The sequence below is a fragment of the Podarcis liolepis genome (assembly GCF_965112155.1).
Source record: "Podarcis liolepis genome assembly, chromosome: 3".
NCBI lineage: Eukaryota > Metazoa > Chordata > Lepidosauria > Squamata > Lacertidae > Podarcis > Podarcis liolepis.
In genome coordinates, this window is record NC_139557.1 from 14,727,016 (window position 1) to 14,753,971 (window position 26,956).

At 45.5% G+C, this 26,956-nt stretch overlaps 1 protein-coding gene and 1 long non-coding RNA gene across 9 annotated transcripts in view; one reads left to right on the forward strand and one right to left on the reverse strand.

The window, feature by feature from the left end:
• FGF18 (fibroblast growth factor 18) overlaps nucleotides 1–26,956 on the forward strand; it is a 157,478-nt gene that overhangs the window by 69,111 nt on the left and 61,411 nt on the right. For 5 of the 8 annotated variants that reach the window (XM_083493821.1, XM_083493827.1, XM_083493822.1 and 2 more), the window contains one exon: nucleotides 16,775–16,955. In XM_083493821.1, coding sequence (XP_083349947.1) covers nucleotides 16,775–16,955 — 181 coding nt within the window. Of the gene's footprint in view, nucleotides 1–218; nucleotides 333–15,546; nucleotides 16,019–16,774; nucleotides 16,956–26,956 lie in introns of those variants that run through there. The other 3 variants (XM_083493826.1, XM_083493820.1, XM_083493824.1) reach the window with 3 other exon arrangements.
• On the reverse strand, nucleotides 2,266–15,604 carry LOC310702361. The gene is made up of 3 exons (XR_014523469.1): nucleotides 15,518–15,604; nucleotides 14,582–14,653; nucleotides 2,266–2,411 (listed from the first exon to the last, which is right to left on the reverse strand). It is a non-coding gene; the product is annotated as an uncharacterized lncRNA (long non-coding RNA).

Genomic DNA, 26,956 nt, shown 5'->3' on the forward strand with positions numbered 1-26,956 from the left:
TTCCACCTGGAGCTGGATTGGGTGGCTCTTGCGGACCAATCAGACTGCTGCATTGTTCTAGGACCAATCAGACTGCTGCATTTTGGACCCTATTCAGCTCAGTACATATTAACTGTATTTGTAACTTGAGGGGGATTTTTTTCTGTCTTTAAGTTACCGTCCCTTGCAAGAAGCAGCAGTTGATGTGAGCTCTTTTTCTTTTTCTTTCTTTATTATAGGGAGCCACTAGCGCCTTTCCTTGTCTCCAAGCCACCCCAAGGCACCCTGGGCTGCCTTTCCAGTGCTGCCTCCCCATCCCTATTTCATACCTTCCAACTGTACCTATTTAGCAGGTACAGTACTTGTTTTTTCATTCTGGGTACCAGTTAATGGATGGGCTGAATTTGCACCTCAGTAGAGTCAAACCCACTTACAGCTCCTTTGTATAACATGGCTAGATCAGATATATATCCCCCTTTTTAAAGTTATCAATTCCATGTTCCTCGGGGTACAATAAGAAGGAGAAGGTGTTAATCCAAATGTCAAGATTTCTTGGCTTTCAAAATAAGGAAAAATCTTATTTTAGTTTGGCTAAGATCAAGGGTAATCCAATTAAGCGCTGCCTGTAAATGACAAAGCAATGGCTTTTTCTAGAGGGAAGCACTTAGGACTGTGTTTCCTTTAAAGTTTTGCAGCATCCTCAGCTTTCAGGGTGGTTTCTCTCAGGCAAATTTCTCTGGTTTAGTGAGGCTTATTGTGGCCATTCATTGAGTCTCATTCCTGGGCCAGTGTTTTGCTTGTCCTTTTCACTTGTAAATTGGTTTAGTCTTTCCTGCACAATAAGGTGCTGAGGGGCAGCTGAATCAAACACACCCATCGCAAAGAGGCTCCATTGCTCCAGGTCACCCCATCTGGTAGTTTTCTGATTTACAAACTTTTTTTTTTTCTGGATCCTGACACCTTCGCATCAAACCTGCCAAGTTTTGAAATTCTGAAACTGATAGTATTCAGGATCTAAATTTGTTCAACAAATGCAATAAATGAATAAATAAAATAAATGCATTTCTAGATGTAAGGGAATGTTTCAAAAATTGTTTAGTTGGGACAGAGAGAAACCAATAGGCTTCACTGGGTTTGCTTGTTCACCATGTGTGTACCACAACTCTATCAAAGTAGTATCAAACTCTATCAAAAAATGAGAGGCACATATACAAGATGGGTGACACCTGGCTTGAGAGCAGTACATGTGAAAAGGATCTAGGAGTCTTGGTTGACCACAAACTTGACATGAGCCAACAGTGTGACACGGCAGCTAAAAAAGCCAATGCAATTCTGGGCTGCATCAATAGGAGTATAGCATCTAGATCAAGGGAAGTAATAGTGCCACTGTATTCTGCTCTGGTCAGACCTCACCTGGAGTACTGTGTCCAGTTCTGGGCACCACAGTTCAAGAAGGACACTGACAAACTGGAACGTGTCCAGAGGAGGGCAACCAAAATGGTCAAAGGCCTGGAAACGATGCCTTATGAGGAACGGCTAAGGGAGCTGGGCATGTTTAGCCTGGAGAAGAGGAGGTTAAGGGGTGATATGATGGCCATGTTCAAATATATAAAAGGATGTCACATAGAGGAGGGAGAAAGGTTGTTTTCTGCTGCTCCAGAGAAGCGGACACGGAGCAATGGATCCAAACTACAAGAAAGAAGATTCCACCTAAACATTAGGAAGAACATCCTGACAGTAAGAGCTGTTCGACAGTGTATACACTGCCCATCTGGCTGGGTTTCTCCAGCCACTCTGGGCGGCTCCCAACCGAATATTAAAAACACAATACAGCATTAAAATTAAAAACTTCCCTAAACAGGGCTGCCTTCAGATGTCTTCTAAAAGTCAGACACTTGTTTATTTCCTTGGCATCTGGTGGGAGGGCGTTCCGCAGGGCGGGCACCACCACCGAGAAGGCTTTCTGATTGGTTCCCTGTAACTTTGCTTTTCCCAGTGAGGAAACCACCAGAAGGCCCTCAGAGCTGGACCTCAGTGTCTGGGCTGAACAATGGGAGTGGAGATGCTCCTTCAGGTATACTGGACGAAGCCGTTTGGGCTTTAAAGGTCAGCACCAACATTTGGAATTATTTTTGGAAACATACTGGGAGCCAATGTAGGTCTTTCAAGACCGGTGTTTCCGGACTTTCACCCCATAACCTTGATTGGTGTCTGCAGCAAGGTTTCTGTCAAGACAGTTCTCCAGCTGGCATCTGCAACCATGATATACATCATTCTTACCATGTAAACAGGTGGCGACAGTGCCGTGGCCGTATATTCAAAAGCGCATTCCTAGCCAAGCAAAAGCATTTGAGGGTGGAATGAAGGGGTAGGCACAGCTCTGAGGGGAAAACTTGGAGGTATTTGTACTCTGGGCCTGAGGTTCCCCAGACCTGAAAAGAAAAGAGCCAGAGTCAATAATTGTTGTCCTTCCAATTCTGTCAAGAATCTGATGGTCTCAAATTTCTGGATACAATTACTACGTTTGAAACAAAAATGGTTTCCAGAATCAATTGTTTGTAATCCAAAGATCCTCTACATGAAGTGAAAGGCTTGCTAAACTCCGTCTCCTGTCGGAAACCCTGCAAACCTCTGAAAAGCAGCTTGTGGGAATCCTTGAGCTTCTGAAGGCTGTCATTCTCAGGGGCTGCAAACAGGACTGCCGAGCAACACTCCCTTTTGCTCAGTTGACTGGTCCTTTGGACCTGTCTATAATATGGCCACCCCAGTTGCTCCAAACATTCAGCATAATTTGGCGAAACTACCTCAAAAGACAAATGTGGGTTGCAGGAAGCTGGGAGCGTTGAGTTTTACACAGCATTGCAATCCTGTCATGGTTGACTTGGCGTTCCACTGCTGAGTTAATTTCTTATTCTGGATCAAGGGAATATCTGTAGGGAGCCGCTTAAAAGAGTAACCATGGATTTGATCCCTATTAAATTCCCATTGCCACTAAGGGTGCTTCCAGAATGTCCTTGTTTTTTGGTGGGATTTACTTTGGGTGGGACGCGGGTGTCGCTGTGGGTTAAACCACAGAGCCTAGGACTTGCTGATCAGAAGGTCGGAGGTTTGAATCCCCTCAACGGGGTGAGCTCCCATTGCTCGGTCCCTGCTCCTGCCAACCTACCAGTTCGAAAGCATATCAAAGTGCAAGTAGATAAATAGGTACCACTCTGGCGGGAAGGTAAATGGCACTTATGTGCGCTGCTCTGGTTCGCCAGAAGCGGCTTAGTCATGCTGGCCACATGACCCGGAAGCTGTACGCCGGCTCCCTCGGCCAATAAAGCGAGATGAGCGCCGCAACCCCAGAGTCGGCCACAACTGGACCTAATGGTCAGGGGTCCCTTTACCTTTACCTTTAATCACATACCAGCAAAATCGAATTGTACAATTATGGTTGATGGGGAGTTCTTGAACGACAAACTCACTTCCTCAAACAATCAGACTTTTTGCAGTAAGGAAAGTGATAAGAAAAAGCATTGGAAAGTGTGGGGTGATACTTGCTTTGTCATGTCATCCAGTATCCCTGCAAGCAAGTCAGAGTGAATGTTCAATAAAGAAGTCATCTGGAAAGACTCCATCTATCAGTTGTTGGAAACTGCAGGAGGAGAGTGCTGTTGCAATCAGGTTCTGATTTTGGGCTTCCCAGAGGCATCTAGTTGGTCACTGTGAGAACAGAAATGGGGACTAGATGGGCCACTGTCAGCAGGACTCTTCTTCATGACATCATAGAATCGTAGAGTTGGAAGGGACCCTGAGGATCATCTAGTCAAACCCCTAAAATGCTGGAATACACAGCTGTCCCATATGGGGATCAAACCTGCAACCTTAGCATTATCAACACCACACCCTAACCAACACTTTCTAGGTTTCATTGAAAACATTATGGAAAGTTACGTCTTGACAAGATCAGTACAATTCATTTTAGTGGGAACTAAGCATGATTTGGGACGCGGGTGACGCTATGGGTTAAAGCACAGAGCCTAAGACTTGCCGATCAGAAGGGTGGCGGTTCGAATCCCCCCCACGGGGTGAGCTCCCGTTGTTCGGTCCCTGCTCCTGCCAACCTAGCAGTTCGAAAGCACACCAGTGAAAGTAGATAAATAGGTACCGCTCCGGCGGGAAGGTAAACGGCGTTTCCGTGCGCTGCTCTGGTTCTCCAGAAGCGGCTTAGTCATGCTGGCCACATGACCCAGAAGCTGTACACTGGCTTCCTTGGCCAATAAAGCGAGATGAGCACCGCAACCCCAGAGTCGGTCATGACTGGACCTTTACCTTTACCTTTAAGCATGATTCAGTCCAGTGTATCTTAGCGGGCCCATGGTTTTAGAGAAAGCATTTTTTAAAAAAAGTTTGTAAAATAAAAAGAAGAGAGAGAAAACTGAAGACAATATGCTGTCACTGACATCTAGGGACATGAGGGCTTTCCTTCTAATATCCAGAAAATTATTATTAATGGCTGGGGAACAGAAGATTTAATAAATTCCTAGTGTTACTTAAGTTTTTGGCATTTCAAAATATGCTCTTGGTCCAATGTGATAAAGTTCAGCGAGTGCTGGAATGACATCACTCTTTTGAGCGTTGTTCAGTTCTTACTGAGATCTATCACCTTCTCTGTACTCCAGAGTGCCCCTTCGGCTTCTGTCCCATCTCATATTTCCGAATTCTGGCAGCTGGAGGGAAGTTTGACCCAATCGTCAACCTTTCCTTCCTGTTCAATTTCTGCTTCATCCCCTAAGTGCTTTTTACTTAGGCTGCATTAACAAAGACTTTTCAAGGGAACATCATTGAATTTCACTTATCCAAAAGCACTCCAATCAATTATGTAGCAGGAGAGACTCAAATTAGATTCCAAATTGGCTCCGAATAGATTCAGAAAGCCATCAACAGCGATGAGAGATCTCGAAGTGGAATGACACTGCGTATCAGAGTCCCAAACCGTCTTTGAGGGGACGGCATTTTACCCTAGAAGACTCATTAGGGACTCTGGAAAACTGAGCCTGCTTATAGTGTGCCATGCAAACAGTAACACTCTTTCCAATATCCGCAGTGTCCTTGCCAGGAGAGACCCCAGAAGGCTAGATGCTCATACAATTCACATTAGACCCCTGTCATCAACATTCACTGGGGAAATTTTACAGTCCACGCTGATGAAAATATGGAACATTTCAATCTGCTTTTTATGGAGTCTGCCCACTGGCCTAACTATCTGAGTCATCATCATCATCATCATCATCATAGTATATTTATTGTCAATGTACAACCCGTGTACAATGAAATTAACCGAGTATCCCTCCCCACCCACAAACACTCAATCTCATTGCACTCTGTGTGCTTGTCACACAACACACCAACCCCGAAAGTCAGTTGCGCTATATTATTTTCCGTTCAGCAGCCTAACAGCCCACGGATAGAAACTGTCTTTTAGCCTGTTGGTACGACTGATTATACTTCTATATCTCCTGCCAGAGGGCAGAAGATTAAAGAGGTGCTGGCCAGGGTGTGAATTTTTCTCGCTCTCCTAAGGCAACGATCCCTTGCGATGTCATCTAGTGGGCTCAGGGGACAGCCCATGATATCATGTGCTGTGTTCACCACCCTCTGTAAAGACTTTCTCTCCGTGGCTGTCAAGCCAACGTACCACACTGTGATACAATATGAGAGGACACTTTCTATTGTGGACCGGTAGAAGGAGGTCAGCAATTGTTGTTTGACATTGTTCTTTCGCAAGACCCTGAGAAAATGGAGTCTCTGTTGGGCCTTCCTAACCACCTGAGTTATATTGTTTTTCCAAGTGAGGTCTTCACTAAGGTGAATTTAAAGGAAGAGACTCTCTCCACACAACCCCCCTGATATACAACGGGGCTAGTCCTCTCTCTTCCTCTGAAAGTCCAACACCATCTCCTTTGTCTTGCTAATATTTGTTGTTGTTTAGTCGTTTAGTTGTGTTCGACTCCTCGTGACCCCATGGACCAGAGCACGCTAGGCACTCCTGTCTTCTACTACCTCCCACAGTTTGGTCAAACGTATGCTGGTAGCTTTGAGAACACTGTCCAACCATCTCGTCCTCTGTCGTTCCCTTCTCCTTGTGCCCTCAATCTTTCCCAACATCAGGGTCTTTTCCAGGGAGTCTTCTCTTCTCATGAGGTGGCCAAAGTATTGGAGCCTCAGCTTCAGGATCTGTCCTTCCAGTGAGCACTCAGGGCTGATTTCCTTAAGAATGGAGAGGTTTGATCTTCTTGCAGTCCATGGGACTCTCAAGAGTCTCCTCCAGCACCATAGTTCAAAAGCACCAATTCTTCGGCGATCAGCCTTCTTTATGGTCCAGCTCTTACTTGCATACATCACTACTGGGAAAACCATAGCTTTAACTATACGGACCTTTGTTGGCAAGGTGATGTCTCTGCTTTTTAAGACGTTGTCTAGGTTTGTCATTGCTTTTCTCCCAAGAAGCAGGCGTCTTTTAATTTCATGACTGCTGTCACCATCTGCAGTGACTTGCTAATATTTTGGTGCAAGTTATTCTCTAAGCACCATGTAGATACTTTTTTGAACCTCCCCACTGTCTGCTTCAGGGCTGGCTCAAGACATTTTGCAGCCTGAGGCAAATGACAAGATGGCACTCTCTCCCAAGCACATACAGAAGCTGATTGGACTGGTGGTTGAATCTCACCCCAATGCTTGTGAAAGGACACTGCATTTGAGGGCAGCAGGCTAGCATGTGAGGAACAGGGCAGGGGACATGGCACTCACAAGCTCTGGCCCTGTCCTGCACCTCAGCATCTGCTGCCTGAGGCTTCACTGTAGGGGTGGCCCTGGCCTGCTTTCACTGATGGTGAGGTCTTTCCTAGCTCTGTAACTCAATAGCCATTAATCAGAGATGCCCAGGATTGATTAACCTTGGGTTGTGTTCTTGTGAGATTGGCAACTGTTCAATAAGCGTATGTTTTTATTTAGAAATGGTACAGTGTTATCACTTCATGACTCTTAAAATATAATACAATATTTTTTAGCATTCATAATAGCCTCAGTGGCTGCTGCTTCCATAATTCTTTTTATAAGTTTGTCCCTTTAAAGGTACTGTAGTCTGGTTTCTACGATGATAGGGAGAAGAGTTAGCTGGAACAAAGAAGGGAAGGAAGAAGCCTGAGGAAAGATAGAAACAAGTTCCAGAAAAATTCACAGGTTAAATACAGAAATGCCTGTTGTAAAGATGGATCCACCGGAAAATGAAAGCATATTATCACAAAAGCGACAGTCCTCTACTGAAGCATCAGATGTAAGGCTGGTGTCCCTTCAGACCCTTGAATGGTGGCAAATAGTGTCAAAGGCAGCAAAAATCAGAAACCATAAAGTTATCTTAAGAGTGACTGAGGATTTAGCAGAGACAGAAATACTTACAGTCCAATACCATAGGAAGTCTTGCAGCCTGTTGACCAGGATGCTGTCCTTGCTGAGGGAGGGGACACGGGTGGTGCTGTGGTCTAAACAGCTGAGCTTCCCAATTGGAAGGTCGGTGATTCAAATCCCCGTGACAGGGTGGGCTCCCATTGCTCTGTCCCAGCTCCTGCCAACCTAGCAGTTCGAAAGCACACCGGTGCAAGTAGATAAATAGGTACCGCTGCGACGGGAAGGTAAACGGTGCTTCTGTGCGCTCTGGTTTCCGTCACGGTGTTGCATTGCACCAGAAGCAGCTTAGTCATGCTGGCCACGTGATCCGGAAAGCTGTCTGTGGACAAACACCGGCTCCCTCGGCCTGAAAGTGAGATGAGCGCCGCAACCCCATAGTTGCCTTTGACTGGACTTAACAGTCCAGGGGTCCTTTACCTTTGCCTTTTTACCTTGCTGAAGGTAGAATTGTAGAATACTAGAGTTGGAAGGGACCCTGAGGATCATCTAGTCTAATTCCCCGCAAGACAGGAAGATGCAGCTGTCCCATACGGGGATTGAACCTGCAACCTTTGGCGTTATCAGCACCACACTCTACCCAACTGAGCTATCCTCAACATAACTGTTGACCTTAAGACAGAGGAACATGTCTTTAAAAGTTCCAGCAGACAAGGACCATGCCCTTCTAAAGCCTGGTGATAAGTTCATCTTCCGCAAGATGTCTAAGATGAGGGTTTTTTTTACTATAAAATAATGTTCAAAATCAGGGGTCATCTTATACATGGATAGCGCAGAGGGGGGATGGGCAATTGGTTGGAGCCGCAAGCAGGAGCTTGTCAGCGGTGACTGGGTGGGTGAGTGGTGACTGCGGCAAGGGATGCTTTGGATTGGCTGACACTGCGACAATTGTTCTTGCACTTGCCGGCTGCTAGTTGCGAGCGGGCAGAAGCGTGGGGTGGTTTCAGCACTGCATGCGATTGGCAGTGTTTGTAAGTCAGGTGAGTGATGTTATGCACCCCCCCCAAAAAAAGTTCAACAACTCTGGGCCATCTCCCCCCATTTTCTTAAATTGGACTCCCCAAAAATAGCGGTTGTCTTATACATGGGGGCGTGTTATAAACGGAAAAATACGGTATGTGCAGATGCCAGTATCAGAAATGCAGCCATTAGGAAAGGGGATACAAGTGTGATTTCCATTGTCAACGGAGAGGCCTTGTAGCTTCAGAAGCAGAGGCTGGAGGACCATCTATCATGGATGATCTAGCTGAGATGCCTGCATTGCAAGGGTTTGTTCTAGATGACTCTTGGAGTCCCTTCCAGCCAGCGTGGTGTAGTGGTTAAGAGCGGTAGATTCTGTAATCTGGGGAACCGGGTTCGCGTCTCTGCTCCTCCACATGCAGCTGCTGGGTGACCTTGGGCCAGTCACACTTCTCTGAAGTCTCTCAGCCTCACTCACCTCACAGAGTGTTTGTTGTGGGGGAGGAAGGAAAAGGAGAATGTTAGTCGCTTTGAGACACCTTAAGTGGAGTGAAAGGTGGGTTTGTTGTTGTTTAGTTGTTTAGTCATGTGTAGAGTCATCCCTTGTGTTGTTGGAAAAGAGCGTTTGTGATGACCAGCTTGTTCTCTCGACAGAACTCTATTAGCCTTTACCCTGCTTTGTTTTGAACTCCAAGGCCAAACTTGCCAGTTGTTCCTTTTATCTCTTGACTCCCTACTTTAGCATTCCATTCTCCTATAATGAGAAGAACATCCTTCTTTGGTGTCACTTCTAGAAGGAGTTGTAAGTCTTCATAGAATTCGTCAATTTCAGTTTCTTCAGCACCAGTAGTTGGTGCATAAACTTGGATTACTGTGAAGTTAAAAGGTCTGCCTTGGATTCGTATCAAGATCATTCTATCATTTTTAAGATTGCATCCCAGTACAGCTTTCGCCACTCTTTTGTTGACTATGAGGGCCACTTCATTTCTTTTATGGGATTCTTGCCCACAGTAGTAGATATGATAGTCATCCAAAATGAATTCACCCATTCCCATCCATTTTAGTTCACTGATGCCCAGGATGTCAATATTTATTCTTGCCATCTCATTTTTGACCACATCCAGCTTACCAAGGTCCATGATTCTTCCTTTCCAGGTTCCTATGCAATTTTTTCTTTACAGCATTGGACTTTCCTTTCACTTCCAGGCATATCTGCAACTGAGCGTCCTTTCGGCTTTGGCCCAGCCTCTTCATCAGCTCTGAATCTACTTGTACTTGTCCCCCGCTCTTCCTCAGTAGCATGTTGGATGCCTTCCGACCTGAGGGGCTCATCTTCCAGCGTCATAACTTTTATATGCCTGTTGTCTTTGTCCATGGAGTTTTCTTGGCAGGGATACTGGAGTGGCTTGCCGGTTCCTGCTCCAGGTGGATCACGTTTGGTCAAAACTCTCCACTATGACCTGTCCGTCTTGGGTGGACCTGCATGGCATAGCTCATAGCTTCTCTGAGTTATTCAGGCCCCTTCGCCACGACAAGACAGTGGTCCATGAAGGAGGGGTACCAAGTTCAAACAACTCTTCTTCTTCTTCTTCTTCTTCTTCTTCTTCTTCTTCTTCTTCTTCTTCTTCCTCCTCCTCCTCCTCCTCTTCCTCCTCCTCCAACTCTACAATTCTATGATTCAAAAGTGTTGCTGATTATGTTAGTTGCAGAAGTTCTATTAGTTAGTTGCCGCTGGTTCTATTATAGTTAAGAAATAAATACTTACAGGCTGTGGTGTCAAAAAGGGTCTGGGTATATTGGCATTCATTGATAGCTTGGGTAATCAGTTACACACAGCTTGTATCTTTTTATAAGCCCTTTTTGGGGGGAGAGGGGGTGCTGCTGTAATTCTGAAGGGGACATGTCTTTCCTGGTCATCCTCCATGCAGTAGCCTCAACCTAACGGCTTGGGTCTTGCAGTCAAGGCTGGGAGAGGAAATGGCAGCAAATAATGGGGTGTTACATTTCAACACACGCCTAAAAAAACACCACTCTGGGGGTGGCCTTGCAAATTTTCTAATTGGCAAAGTGGAAGTTTGCCAAAACCATAGAAACAAAATAGTGATTAGCCTTCTTTCCAGACCTGGAAAAGCGACATCTTAGATATTTCTTGTTGATCTTGCCGAGATAATTTTATATGTTTGGAAGGTCATGAAGGAAATAATTACTGTGAGGTTGGTTCACTGGCTGAAAGGTTCTTTTAAAAAGGTATTTTCAATGTATCAAAGAGACTTGCATTTGTTTACTTTTTGAAATCAATAAGGGCCCTAAATGGAGGAATATTTAATTCTTGCAAATGAATGTCCTTTCAAAGCACAGGGACTTCAGAAAAGCTGTGTATACTATGCTCCTGTTTACAATTGTTTTGCTAGAGTAAGATGATCCGCATGTCCTGCATGGGACCTAATTAATCTTATATTTTTATTATTGATTTTTAAGCCATTCATTTTCTCCCTTTCATTCCAGACTCAAGGGGAATAGCAAAAATGAAACAACAATAATCACAAATTTTGATGTAACTTGGGTTATGTAAATACAGTGGTGCCTCGCAAGACGAAATTAATTCGTTCTGCAAGTTTTTTCTTCTTGCGAGTTTTTCTTCTTGCGAAGCACGGTTTCCCATAGGAATGCATTGAAAATCAATCAATGTGTTCCTATGGAGACCGTCCGGGGACAGAGGGGAAGCGTCGTGCGCCTTCCCCTCTGTCCCCGGACCTGTTTAAAGCAAGGGGCGGCGGGGAGAAGATTGCTTCTCCCCGTTGCCTGCCCCGCAATCTCTGGGGACAGAGGGGAAGGCGCGCATGCCTTCCCCTCTGTCCCCTCTTTTGAAGCAAGGGGCGGAGGGGAGAAGATCACTTCTCCCCGTTGCCGCCCCTTGGTTCAAAAGGGGTCCGGGGAGAGAGGGGAAGGCGCGTGTGCCTTCCCCTCTGTCCCCGGAGATTGCGGGGCTGGCAACGGGGAGAAGCAATCTTCTCCCCGCCGCCCCTTGGTTCAAAAGAGGTCCGGGGACAGCGGGGAAGACGCGCTGCGCTTCCCCGCTATCCCTGGAGCTTGCGAGGTAAGCTTCGTTTTGCGAAGCAAGCCCATAGGGAAATGCGTCTTGCGAAGCGGCTAAGAAAACGAAAAACTCCTTCGTCTAGTGAGTTTTTCGTCTTCCGAGGCGTTCGTCTTGCGGGGTACCACTGTAAAATATAGGCAAAGAAAGAGGTGGGAAAGAGAAAAAGCATTAGTTGCTTGGTAACTCCTTCTACGGGACACGGGTGGCACTGTGGGTTAAACCACAGAGCCTAGGACTTGCCAATCAGAAGGATGGCAGTTCGAATCCCCGAGATGGGGGGGGGGCTCCCGTTGCTTGGTCCCTGTTCCTTTTTAAAAAAATAATAATATTTTTTACTTTTAAACCTTACAAAAAGGAGAAAAGAAAAGAAAAAAGAAGAAAGAAGAAAAAAGAAGAAAAAGAAAAAGAAAAAACAATACAGTACAATATATAAACAATACACAACACAACATTAACACATTAAACAAAACGAAAGCAAAAACAATTCAAAAAACACACATCATACCATCTCAATATCCTCTCTTTCATTCCCTTGTTTCATCGACCTCCTCTCACCTCCCTTTTTGTATTCCATTTCTATTAATTATTTCAGCAAATCCTTTCCATCTTTCTCTATTTTCTGTCATATGAGCTTGGTCCCTGTTCTTGCCAACCTAGCAGTTTGAAAGCACGTCAAAGTGCAAGTAGATAAATAGGTACTGCTCCAGTGGGAAGGTAAACGGCATTTCCGTGCACTGCTCTGGTTCGCCAGAAGTGGCTTAGTCATGCTGGCCACATGACCCGGAAGCTGTACGCCGGCTCCCTCGGCCAATAAAGCGAGATGAGAGCCGCAACCCCAGAGTCGGCTACGACTGGACCTAATGGTCAGGGGTCCCTTTACCTTTACCTTTAACTCCTTCTACAAAAAAGAAGACGATTATATAGAAAGCAAGAAGACAGAGATTTGCTATAGGGGGAAAGTCTGTTTGCCAGTTGTTTTGTTTTCCTAATTGAGGGCTCTTCTCCTGTACAGTGGTACCTCAGGTTAAGTACTGAATTCGTTCCAGAGGTCCATACTTAACCTGCAACTGTTCTTAACCTGAAGCACCACTTTAGGTAATGGGGCCTCCTGTTGCTGCCGCGCCGCCAGAGCACGATTTCTGTTCTCATCCTGAAGCAAAGTTCTTAACTTGAAGCACTATTTCTGGGTTAGCGGAGTCTGTAACCTGAAGCGTATGTCACCTGAGGTACCACTGTAGTAGTACACCTCTTCATATTCTCACCTATGGTCAAATATAGATGACTCAGTCCAACCAAGGCATATGCAAGCACAAGAGGAAACATATATGTACACAGAAGGAGGGTTTATTTTTATTATTATTACAACAGCAGCAATATATACAGCTGAAGAGGCAAGCAACCTTTGAGTTTTAAAAGTGAAAAATGGGCTGCTTCCTCAGCATGTAGTTGACATTTCAAAGAAAACTGTACTTCAATATTTTCGACTTTTATTTTCTTTGTTGCTTCTCCCCTGAGAAAAGAATAGGGACCACTGGTCATTCGTAGACCCCCATTTAATAATTACAGCCCTGGAGCCACAGAAGTCAGTAGTGTTGTGAAACTGATGAGACCAGATTGGAAGCTGCTTTTGGCACCCTTCATTGGCTCCCAGTACGTTTCCGAGCACAGTTCAAAGTGTTGGTGCTGACCTTTAAAGCCCTAAACGGCCTCAGCTCAGTATACCTGTAGGAGCGTCTCCACCCCCATCGTTGTGCCTGGACACTGAGGTGGTTCCCTCACTGCAAGAGGTAAGGTTACAGGGAACCAGGCAGAGGGCCTTCTTGGTAGTGGAATGCCCTCCCACCAAATGTCAAGGAGATAAACAACTATCCAACTTTTAGAAGACACCTGAAGGCAACCCTGTTTAGGGAAGTTTTTAATGTTTGATGTTTTTTCATGTTTTTAATATTCTGTTGGGAGCTGCCCAACACTGCAAGATGATATTTTCACCACCAAATTGGGCCTCGATGACATTTGACACGAATATAAATTAAATGCCCTGCTCAGCTGAAGTTTGCGGGAATGTTGAGGAAAGCTTAAAAATAAAATCATCAAAGGGTATACTGCATGCCTCTAGGGAGCTGCTAAATTTCACCAGAAGAGAAACTTGAGGTAAATTTCAAGTATCCCTTTTTAGCGAAACAACTACAAGAGTTTCAGAGGGCATAATTTTAAATTGTTGAGATGCCTTGTGAGGTGGGAAGGGTAGCATTCACACACCATTAACAGTATTCTTTTTTCATGTGAGATAGATGGTTTGGTGTTTTGTGTGTGTACACACACACACACACACACACACACACACACAACCTGTATTGTCAATCTGAGTCATTGTACCAGCCTGTTTTCCAGCAACTTGTACCTGACCTACCCTCAAAGACTGCGCTGGAGGTTGTTGTCTTTTAAATGTGCTTGAGGCTTCTGATATAAATTGAGAACCATCCACTAAATTAAAAAGCCACTGTGCCTCAACCGCACATTTTCTCATGTGCATAACAATGGGCTGCGTTAAATGCATTTCAGAGCATCTATTGCTCTGAACTCCGCGACTGGGTTGAGTGGCTACGGATTGAACTTCAAGGAGGGGAAACAGGTCTACTGAAGTATGAAGGAAATATCCAGTGTTTAAAATGCACGTTTCTGCTGTGGCATTTGGTGCAGTGCCACCAGTTTTTTAATAAGTTATGGTATCTGAACATTCAGGCAACCATTTAGATTGTGTGATTTTGTGTTTAAAGGGACTTTGTGGCTGTACAGAAGAAATTTATACATTCATGGGCCAAACTACAAATACCAGCAGACTGTTACTTGTTGTTAGAGGGTGCAAGGAAGGCGGGAAGCTGTGGGGGTTGTGTGTGTGTGTGTTTGTGTGTGTGTGTGTGTGTGTGTGTGTAGAAGAACTACAAAAGGGAAAGAGTCAACATGCCAGTCTTTCAATGTTGACGCTTTGCTCTAGAATCTAGATTATAGCCCCTGTGGTTTCATTTCATTTCATTATTAAATGGAGGCGGTAGAGCTAGAAACGAGGGAGAATTTTGTTCTGTTTTAATGGAACTTTACCTGATTTGGACGTCAATAGGAACACAGCTATCTTTCCAAAATTCGCACTTCTTCAAATTTTGTGATGCAGTTCTCCAATAAAAAAGTATACGAAAAGCATATATTAGGGACTGGTGAGTAGAAAAAAATAATACACATATCCGTGGAAATAATGTGCAGAATTCCTTGCAAAAATGCACATGAATTTCCATATAGACTTATAGAAAGGAAGTTTTCAAGTTGGTGCAGAAATCTAGAAACAGAAATTGACAATCAAACTACAATTGTAAAAGGGATGTGTGCAAGAGGTAGCATTTTTATTTTTTATTCTTTGTGCAAATTGCTGAAATCCTTACCAAGCTTTTGTCTGATTGATGATTTCTCATCTCCAGTGCTTGCATTCATGAGGCAGAGTTGCTCCCACCAGCAGCCAGCAGGGGTTAGAGGGCAGCCATCTCCTAAAAATATCTATTGGGCCGTGAAGCCAGGGGAGGAAATATAGGTGGATAATAGGTTCCCTTACTGGAGGTGTAAACTGCTAATTGGTTAGTGTCCTTGAAATAATGCTCTATGACTGTGTTAAACCAATGCAATGAAGGGTTGGGTTGGGTGATTTTACTTTGCTATAGTATATATCTATGCTTGTATTGCATTTGAATCCTTTGTGGTGACTTCTGCCTTGGGGTTCCTACCTTTTTTGTAAAGGTAAAAGGTAAATGGCGTTTCCATGCACTCTGGTTTCCGTCATGGTGTTCCATTGCGCCAGAAGCAGTTTAGTCATGCTGGCCACATGACACAGAAAGCTGTCTGTGGACAAACACTGGCTCTCTCGGCCTGAAAATGAGATGAACGCCACAAGTCCATAGTCGCCTTTGACTGGATTTAACCATCCAGGAGTCCTTTACCTTTTACCTTTACCTATCTTTTATGTACAAATAAATGTGGTTGATTCATTACCTTGTTATTATAGACCTCTGGCAAGGGAACCTAATATGCAGAAACAGGAGAGTAAAAGCAAGTTAAGAAGCCCCAGTTTGGTCCAAGGTGCAAAGGACATAATTCTCATGAACATGGTGAGCAATGTGTTGGCGTGCCAGGCAGTGTCTCCTTGTTATTCAGGTGAACAGCAGTTGTGGGCTGGTACATTGGCCAGTTTCTCTCTCCTTCAGCATCAGCATGACATCACAATGGCCTGTGTCTCTCCTTCTGGTTGGACACATCCGTGTGAGAACACAGTGGCCCGTCTGTGAAATAGGCAGCATCAGCATGAGATCACAGTGGCCAATTTTTCTCCCTCAGGTGGCTAGCATGGGCCACAGTGGGCAGCCCCTGTCCTTCAGGCAGGGAGCATCATCTTGCGGGGAGAGGCATTCATTCGTCTTCATTCCTCTTCCACTCAGGCAGGCAGTAGAATGTGGGCAGAATATTTATTTCTCTTGCGGAGGCTGCCAAAAGCAGGTACAGTGGTGCCCCGTAAGACGAATGCCTCGCAAGACGAATAACTCGCTAGACGAAAGGGTTTTGCGGTTTTTGAGCTGCTTCACAAGACGAATTTCCCTATGGGCTTGCTTCGCAAGACGAAAACGTCTTGCATTTTTTGCAAGTTTGTTACCTTTTTCTTAACACCCTTAATACAATACAACATGCAGAGAAGCAGCAGGCAGGGCAAAGAGCAGGCAAGTAGGCAATCCATCTATGACAGGGCCTCTCTGCTTACAGGAAGTGGATGCGGGTGGCGCTGTGGTCTAAACCACTGAACCACTTGGGCTTGCCGATCGGAAGGTTGGCGGTTTGAATCCCTGCGATGGAGTGAGCTCCCCAACAGGGTGAGCTCCCGTTGCTCTGTCCCAGCTCCTGCCAACCTAGCAGTTCGAAAGCACACCAGTGCAAGTAGATAAATGGGTACCGCTGTGGCGGGAAGGTAAATGCCATTTCTGTGTGCTCTGGTTTCTGTCACAGTGTTCCATTGCGCCAGAAGTGGTTTAGTCCTGCTGGCCACATGTCCCGGAAAGCTGTCTGCGGACAAACGCTGGCTCCCTTGGCCTGAAAGCGAGATGAGCGCCACAAGTCCATAGTCACCTTTGACTGGACTTAACTGTCCAGGGGTCCTTTACCTTTTTTACCTTTTTAAGTGTTACTTGCATTTGTGAATCAACAACATTGCCTTAGTTTACTGTTTGCTTTCCCCCTTCTTTAAAATAAAAATAAAAATAGATGTTTGTCGCCGAAGAAAATGTGGATTTTCGGATACACGTGGAAAATCAAACACGAGCGCGAGACGATGTGAGCAGGAAGCAGCTCAGACTATATCAGCTGTACAGCAGAACGAGTGGGAAGCATATTCAAGTTCTAGGTAGACGGATCAGTGCCAAAGGAGAAGATGGAGACAAATATGGTAAGAGGATTTCCGTTTATTTGCTATGCCAACTTCCAATGGGTGAATCTGGGAGGGAGGCAGGGGTAGGTACTTTCATTGCTTTCAGTGTCAATGAGGAATATATTAGGCCTCTCTCTCTCTCTCTCTCTCTATATATATATATGATATGATAGCCATGTTCAAATATATATATGATAGCCATGTTCAAATATATAAAAGGATGTCACATAGAGGAGGGAGAAAGGTTGTTTTCTGCTGCTCCAGAGAAGCGGACACGGAGCAATGGATCCAAACTACAAGAAAGAAGATTCCACCTAAACATTAGGAAGAACTTCCTGACAGTAAGAGCTCTTCGACAGTGGAATTTGCTGCCAAGGAGTGTGGTGGAGTCTCCTACTTTGGAGGTCTTTAAGCAGAGGCTTGACAACCATATGTCAGGAGTGCTCTGATGGTGTTTCCTGCTTGGCAGGGGGTTGGACTCCATGGCCCTTGTGGTCTCTTCCAACTCTATGATTCTATGATTCTATGATATATAATATTGAACCAATAACAGATGCCTGTGTAGGCATAGCCAGTTAGAACTGAGGCAAACTGGACGCCAATTGCTTAGGTGAACTGGTGAATTTTATGGTAAGAATAAAATGGCCGAGGATGAGACACGAGATGGTTTTGCCCTAATTGAACCAGTTAATTTGCCTCCAGCTTGAGTCAGTCGTTGCTACTTTAGGTTCCTGTGGCACCCTTAGTATGTTGTCAGATATGGAGAGATTGTGTCTTCAGTGGGTCAGTATGTTTCGCTGTTAACCAGGAGATTGGTGGTTCAAGCCCACCCAGGGACTGCTGTGGCCAGGATTCCTGCTTTGCAGGGGGTTGGACTAGATGACCCTCAGGACCCCTTCCAACTCTACAATTCTATGATTCTACACTCAAATGGACAGGCATGCTCTATGCTACCCATACCCAGCCCCTGGTTGTAGTTCAAAAGGCTAATCTCTACACCACACACAGCTTCAGTGAAAAGGCTTTTTCATGCCTCGAAGCTGACTGATTAGTCAACTGGAGACATGGGATTAACTTTTATGTCACCTGATCCCTCTGATCAGATTCTGTGCCTTTGCAGTACACCTTTACTAATGTGATTATTGTGTTCGCTAAAATTAAATGCGCATCCTTGGGGTGTATGCATGTGCAAGTGATCGTGGGCATTTTTCTTCCTTTAAAATTGCATTCGGTCACATAGCCGCAAAAGATATTTCATCCAAGGGTGGCTAATGAATTTACCCCTTTTTGGAGCAGACAGCTTTGCGGGTGGGCCTAGGTTGAAAACCAGCCTATTGCAGGCCGGATCCTATTCCTGCTGCCAAAGGGGCCAATGGCGGCAGGAGTTGGGTGGGCGTTTCCCTGGGCATGGGACCAATTGACCAACTTGGCACCGTACCCAGGGGAAGTTCAAATGACCGGCTTGCAGGGACGGCAGGAGTGACATGCGCCATTGCTTGCCACAATGCCTATGGCCAAACCTCACACCTGTAACCGATAAAGTTGTGGCCTTATTTGATCCCCAAAACCAATATGCCGTGTGTTGTCTAGTTATTTTCACCTTAGGGAACAGGGTGGTCACAGGGCTTTGATGTGCAAGGACAACAATGACACAATGCCTTAAATATTACAAATTGCAACTTGTTAAAATTTAACAAGATAATTCTGTTAAAATAGCTATCTGTTTTGGCTTCTGAATGCTGGTTGAAGAAAGGACCTATTTTATTAATTTATTGAGAAATGCCCATGAATATTCAGAGGCAGGGGAACATCATCGTTATCACCAGCAGACAGAAGGAAGCAATTGCAGAATCACATTCAGTTTTAGTAGTGCATATCAGTGTTTATAAGGCATAATTACACAATTATGTAACACACTGTTCGACTGCAAACATCTCTAGTATTCTGATCCTCTATCAGTAATTTTGATAAAATAGAAGCTTGACCCAAAGTAAAGAAATCCCAGCTTTTCCCCCTTAACCATTTTGATTCCCTAGCGAAGATATTTCCTTTGTCTACACTAACCTTGCCATGAGCAGAACGTGTAATCTAGGATCATGTAATGTTGCTGAAGAAATTGAGGATTTGCATGAATCTTCTGCTGTTTGGGTAGATAATTTTGGTGGCATTGTGGAGTAAGAAAGCCCTACAGTCCAAACCTTAGTGTGTTTATTCAGAAGTCCCATTGAGCTGAATGGGGCGTACTCCCTAGTAAGTGTGTAAGTGCACTGCAGCCTTAACTGCTTTCCAGAAGGTAAGGCTAGAGCAAACCTTATGGGTCTCTCTGGGAACAGTGTTCCAGGGGGATAGCTCTACTGCACTTCTTCTGTCAATCTTCAGGCAAGGTCCACCTCTGAGGGTCTTCTGGTGGTTTCCTCACTGCAAGAAGTGACGTTGCAGGGAACCAGGCAGAGGGCCTTCTCGGCAGTGGTGCCTTCCCTGTGGAACACCCTCCCACCCGATGTCGAGGAGATAAAGAACTACACAGCTTTTAGAAGGCATCTGAAGGCAGCCCTGTATCGGGAAGTTTTTAATGTTTGACGTTTTATTATTTTTTATATTCTGCTGGAAGCCGCCCAGAGTGGGTTGACCATTGCAGCAACATGGCAACTGCTGGCGCCATGCTCTCTGTGGGCATGCTCATAGCATCAGTCCATACCTAGCACAACCAGACAGAGAGGAAAGCAACCTTGCTTACCTCTTGTTGGGCTTCAGAGCAGGGCAGAAGCAGCCAGTGGAAGACTATAGCTTGACAGAACTGGAGAACCGACTTTTCATGTATATGTATGATGGCTTTCTTCAGAGAAAAGTGGCAACCGGACACCAAAATCTTTCTGAGATGGTTCCTATGGCCTTTATTAGCTTTCATGTCGCTGCTGGAGTTAAGGTGACACCCTTTTCTCCCCCTCTTCTGCTTGTGTCAAGAGAGTTTCTTGGGATTTAGTCTGTCTCATCAACATTCCAGTAGCTCTATTGAGCCTAGTAAAGGTAAAGGTAAAGGGACCCCTGACCATTAGGTCCAGTTGTGACCGACTCTGGGGTTGCGGTGCTCATCTTGTTTTATTGGCTGAGGGAGCCGGTGTACAGCTTCCAGGTCATGTGACTAGCATGACCAAGCCGCTTCTGGAGAAACCAGAGCAGTGCACGGAAATGCCGTTTACCTTACTGCTGGAATGGTACCTATTTATCTACTTGCACTTTGACGTGCTTTCGAACTGATAGGTTGGCAGGAGCAGGGACCGAGCAACAGGAGCTCACCCCGTCGAACTGCCAACCTTCTGATCGGCAAGTCCTAGGCTCTGTGGTTTAACCCACAGTGCCACCTGTGTCCCAGAATTCTAGTGCCCCAGAAGTGAGCCTCAAAGGTGAGGAGATTTGAGACATTAACGGGGTGACTACTGCCATACTACTTCTAAGCATTCAGTGTTTACAGACCCACTAAAGCACATGGAAAGCACTCTTGCATTAAATTCTCAAACAGAAAACACCGGCCAAAAATAGATGAGATTGAATTTGTGTAATGATCCTTTTGATGTATTGCTTCTGAAAGGCGCTGGGATCCATTTAATCAGATATTAATCAGGCTAAGTCTAAATGCTAGCTACTTTCGAGATATTTCACCGTGGCAGGATGCTTAATATTTCTGAAGTGCTTTTAGATCATTGAGAAACATGAGGAGGATTACGCCTGGACAGATTACTTAAAATGTGACTGTTCATTAATTAGATTTCCATCTTTTAATTCTCTAAGATGTCCCTCCCCCCAACATCCAGGATAAGAATGTGAAATGGTTTGCTAATTCTTTTTCATGCCCTGACTTAAAAAAAAAAAGTTGGGCGGAGGAGAAGGAAAGGAATACACATTACATAGTATCTCACACTGATGGAACGGATAGGAGAGCAGGCAGTATGTATTTTGAAACACTAGATTTTCATTGTACAAAAGAGGGAAGACATTCTATACTCTTTGTTCCCTCTTTGTGTGTGGTTCTCTTGCAGGGGTGGTACTGCTGAGGGTAGGAAAGGCCTTTATCTGTACTTCACAGCTCAGAGATTGTATTACCAAGTGTCAGACTTAAGTGTTTGGCTAAGAGGTAGTTTTAAAGTTCCTCCACCCTGGGCAGTATTGTTTTGTGCACGGTTCAACTTCGTACCTGAACGGTCTGCTGGGAGCCAAAACATTTGGGGAAATGACAAATTATACAGAGGCTGCATGGCTATAATATTGCACAGGACATGCTGAAGTTGAATGAACTGGACTTTTGGATAATGGGGTTGGGTGGGTCAGAGCTCAGTTGGTAAAGCAGGTCATAGGGTTGATTCTGGGCTTCTCTACATAGAGATGTCCAAAAGGCTGACTAGCTAATAATACCAGTCAGTGTAGATCATGGGTCAGGCCCAATTGCCTTCTGGATCCGGCCCGCGGATGGTACGGGAATTGCCGCGTGGATCGCCAGTGCTTGCGTTCTTTCCCTCCCCCTTCCTCTCCCTCTCACGGCGGTGGCGGTGGCGGTGGCGGCTCCTCCTCCCCCCTCCCTCCTCCTGGCTTCTCCCCGCCCTGCCTAGAGGAGGAAGGGGACTGGACTTTGTTGGTGCCAGCAGCAGCAGTGCTTGAGCAGTCGCCATTTTAAGCAGCCCCTCTCCGGAGCCTTTTTGCGTGGTGCTCATCGTCCCTCTGCCACCACCAGCCCCTGCTACTCGCAAGACACAGGTAAGCAGCCGCTGGGGCTTGTGGTGCTCTTGCATCATTTTATCCCCCCCCCAAATATAGTCCGGCCCCCCACAAGGTCTGAGGGACAGTGGACTGGCCCCCTGCTGAAAAAGTTTGCTGACCCCTGGTGTAGACCATCTGAAGCTAGCTGACCAGTGGTCCGCTTTAGGATAATGTATTGTCCTAGGTTGCATTTCATCATTAGAACTTGTGCTTATAGTCTTGTGGTTGCTGGGTTCACATTATAAAGCAGCAGTAGAATAGACACATCCATACTTCAATGTAATGTGGATTGCACCTCCTCTGATGCCCTTTTGTCCATGCAGAGTTCTCCGCCAGTGGCTGCTGCCTCTCACTTTCTCATTCCTTAGAATTGAGATCCTCTATGTTTTGAAAATCTGGAGAGCCACATGGATGCCTAGATCTGGTTCTGATCTGTGCCCTGGGCAGGAGATGGAAATCCCCTGCATGCCATTTCAGAGCACAATTCAAAGTGTTGGTGCTGACCTTTAAAGCCCTAAATGGCCTCGGTCCAGTATACCTAAAGGAGTTTCTCCACCCCCATCGTTCTGCCTGGACACTGAGGTCCAGCGCCAAGGGCCTTCTGGAAGTTCCCTCACTGCGAGAAGCCAAGTTACAGGGAACCAGGGCCTTCTTGGTAGTGGCACCCGCCCTGTGGAACGCCCTCCCACCAGATGTCAAAGAGAAAAACAACTACCAGACTTTTAAAAGACATCTGAAGGCAGCCCTGTTTAGGGAAGCTTTTAATGTTTGATGTATTACAATATTTTAGTATTTTGTTGAAGCCGCCCAGAGTTGCTGGGGAAACCCAGCCAGATGGGGTATAAATAAATTATTATTATTATTATTATTATTATTATTATTATTATTATGCTGCATTCTATCATAAGTGCGATAAAAATAGATATGATGCTGCTGCTGATTTTGATGATGATTAACAATCCCACAATCAGAGCAATCAGCCCTGAGCGCTCACCGAAAGGACAGATCGTGAAGCTGAGACTCCAATACTTTGGCCACCTCATGAGAAGAGAAGACTCCCTGCAAAAGACCCTGATGTTGGGAAAGATGGAGGGCACAAGGAGAAGGGGACAACAGAGGACGAGATGGTTGGACAGTGTTCTCGAAGCTACCAGCATGAGTTTGACCAAACTGCGGGAGGCAGTGGAAGACAGGAGTGCCTGGCGTGCTCTGGTCCATGGGGTCACGAAGAGTCAGGCACGACTAAACGACTAAACAACAACAATAATCCACTTCCCCTACCTACAATCCATTACAAACTCAGGAGAAGGGGAGGAATCAAATGGTAGCATTCCCCCCCCCCCCCCGCCATCAGAAAACAAGTGAAAATACGAAACTACAGGAAGGCAATACAGAGCCAAAGTGAAGACATGGCTAGATAATCACAAGCCTCTTTTCTGGCAAGTATCAATTAAAGAATGCTATTTGGAAATTGGTACTTCTCCCTAAGAACTGGGTGCGCACAAACAGCCTGACTGTTGTGGATCAGTCAATGCCCTCTATGAGCTGCAACTCTGACCTGTAATTTATTTGGCGTGGAACCAGTCCTATGGCTATTTTCTCTTTAAGCCAAATATTTCTGCTTGGGTTCGCCTCCCCTTCGCAGTCTGAGAATGGCAGGAAGACGAAATAACTTTAAAAAGCCCTCTGTCTCTCCTTCTCTCTCTCTCACTCCCCCCCCCCCCGTTTTCTTCACAGCCATTTATTTTCACAAACTTAGCCTCAGGACAGAGATGACCTCAACATAATGATGATCACTCACTGTGGCAGCTGTGCGGTCGTACGGGGGAACCCGCGATTGGGCCGAGGCAAGAAAGCTTGTGTTTCGGCCAGCTGCTCGCTTGCGTGTTTGTCTTCTGCCCAACGTTTGACTGTCTCCACCCATCTCATTCTCTCCCACCAGATCTGGGTGGGTGGGTAGGGCAGGCAAGTTTCTCTTTGAAAGCGGCTAAAAAGATGTTGGGAATGACGGTGCAGCGAGGTGAATTAGAAGCGTGGGCAAGGCTGGCTTTGTTGAACCACAAACAGCAAAGTGAGCTGGACCTCCCAGGATTCCCAGGGTTAGGGGAAGGGCTCAATTACCATCACCTTGGATTCTGTTCTGAAAGGTTCAGCAACCATTTAAAATGTGCCGTAATCGTCTTATTTGAAACATCTGTGCTTTTAAGATTTCATTCTTTATTTCGTCGGCCGTGTTTCTGCCTTTGTGAGGCAGATAGACTCCAGGGAGAGAAACGTGTTTGTCTAGAACAGCCTTTCTCAACCCGTGGGTCCCCAGATGTTGTTGAACTACAACTCCCATCGCCCCTAGCTAGCAAGGCCAGAGCTCAGGGATGATGGGAGTTGAGGGATGATGGGAGTTGTAGTCCAACAACATCTGGGGACCCACAGGTTGAGAACCGCTGGGTTAGAACATGGGTAGACAAACTAAGGCCCGGGGGCCGGATCTGGCCCAATCACCTTCTAAATCCGGCCCACAGACAGTCCGGGAATCAGTGTGGTTTTACATGAGTAGAATGTGTCCTTTTATTTAAAATGCATCTCTGGGTTATTTGTGGGGCATAGGAATTTGTTCATTTTTTTTTAAAAAATAATTATTCCGGCCCTCCACAAGGTCTGAGGGACAGTGGACCGGCCCCCTACTGAAAATGTTTGCTGACCCCTGGTCTAGAAGGGAACTTCTACTTTGAGCAACTTTTTTGGGCACATGAACTCCTGGATTGCAATATTTGTGTACCTCCCCCGCCCCCAATGTATATCACATACATAAGAAATTGCACACCCAGAGAACTGCTTGATGCCTAATGGGAGACAACATTTCATTTTTAAAAAACCAACAAAACAGCCCCCACGACTGTTGGCTCCCTGCAAATGTCTTAAAAATGTACTTGCATCCATTGCCTTCTAATTTTTTTTATAGTAGGAATGGCACATAACAGAAAATTACCCACAATTGCCCCCACTATGACGTTTGAACATTGCTCTTTACCGACGCTATGATTTTGCTGGCTCGCATCATATATGATGATCTGTGACATTTCATTGTTCTGTGTAATATCTCTTAATATGGTGTTCTTCATTCTAGGGGTCTTTGGGTCAAAAAGCACTATATGTAAGTAAAACAGAACAATTAATTAATAATATTATTTTTTTAAAAAATATCAATACAATTATTAGTTATGGTGCCAGACTGAGTTATGAGGTCTTCAACTTGTCTGATTCATAGGCAGAGTTTGGCAAAAAGGAATCTGGCCACGTGGTGGAGTTGACAGTCCCATGAAGACTGTTGTGGCAGGATGCCAGCTAAATAATAATAATAATAATAATAATAATAATTTATTATTTATATCCCACCCATCTGGCTGGGTTTCCCCAGCCACTCCGGGCAGCTTCCAACAAAGTATTAAAATACAGTAGTCTGTTAAACATTAAAATTTTCCCTAAAGAGGGCTGCCTTCAGATGTCTTCTGAAAGCCTGGTAGTTGTTGTTCTCTTTGACATCTGGTGGGAGGGTGTTCCACAGGGCGGGTGCCACTATTGAGAAGGCGCTCTGCCTGGTTCCCTGTAACTTAGCTAGGGATACTTGAGGAAATGTGGTGGGTTGTCCCCAGGTAAGTTCTACTCAGAGTAGACCCATTGATATTAAGGGACCTAAATTAGATGTGTCCATTGAGCTGGAATCAACAAATGGACTTCCACCAACGTAATGGGGTGTGACACAGTTCAGTCATCTAAGGCTGCTGTCCTATATGCAGTCCAAAGTGAGCCCCCTTGTAGTTCATGGAGATTACTTCTGAGTAGACATGTATAGGCATGTGAGTGAAAGATGCGAGCCTCCCTGGGGCTTAAAAAAATAAATAAATCACAGCTCACTTTCTCCTAACTTTAATTGCCTTCTGCACCTGCAGAATGCATCCAGCAGACGTTTTGTATGCCCCAACTGTCCCTGTCGACTGGGAACAGCCTGTCTTTTCCAGTCCATGTCTCTGGCAAATCACCATTCCTCCTTTTGGGAATAGCTTGTTTGAACATGGTCCGTATGAGGTGCTAGAGTTGTCCAGCTCTCTTCCCCCACCAGGACTTCCAAGATTTCTGAACAGGAGGGAGACGTAGCTTGTGAAGGCATTATGCAAGGCCTAGCCTGCTGTTTCACATAGCCTGCTGCATATGATGTACGTTGTGCAATGCAGAACAATTGTATTCCCCCTGTATATCTTTTGTGAGAAAACATAATAATAATAATAATAATAATAATAATAATAATAATAATAATAATTTATTATTTATACCCCGCCCATCTGGCTGGGTTTCCCCAGCCACTCTGGGCAGCTTCCAACAAAACACTAAAATACAATAACCTATTAAACATTAAAAGCTTCCCTAAACAGGGCTGCCTTTAGATGTCTTCTAAAAGGTTGGTAGTTATTTTTCTCTTTGACAATTGGTGGGAGGGCGTTCCACAGGGCAGGCGCTACTACCAAGAAGGCCCTCTGCCTGGTTCCCTGTAACTTGGCTTCTCCCAGTGAGGGAACCTCCAGAGGGCCCTCAGAGCTGGACCTCAGTGTCCGGGCAGAACGACAGAGTTGGAGACACTCCTTCAGGTATCCTGGACAGAGGCCGTTTAGGGCTTTAAAGGTCAGCACCAACATTTTGAATTGTGCTCGGAAACATACTGGGAGCCAGTGTAGGTCTTTCAAGACCGGTGTTATATGGTCTCGGCGGCCGCTCCCAGTCACCAGTCTAGCTGCCGCATTCTGGATTAGTTGTAGTTTCCGGGTCACCTTCAAAGGAAGCCCCACATAGATCGCATTACAGTAGTCCAAGCGAGAGATAACCAGAGCATGTACCACTCTGGTGAGACTGTCCGCGGGCAGATAGGGTCTCAGCCTGCGTACCAGATGGAGCTGATAAACAGCTGCCCTGGACACAGAATTGACCTGTGCCTCCATGGACAGCTGCGAGTCCAGAATGACTCCCAGGCTGCGCACCTGGTCCTTCAGGGGCACAGTTGCCTCGTTCAGGACCAGGGAGTCCCCCACACCTGCCCGCCTCCTGTCCTCCCAAAACAGTACTTCTGTCTTGTCAGGATTCAACCTCAATCTGTTAGCTGCCATCCATCCTCCAACCGCCTCCAGACTCTCACACAGGACCTTCACTGCCTTCACCATTATGTTTGACATTTCAAACCAGTGGAGATCAGGGAATTGCAAAGTAAATGAATGCAGCAA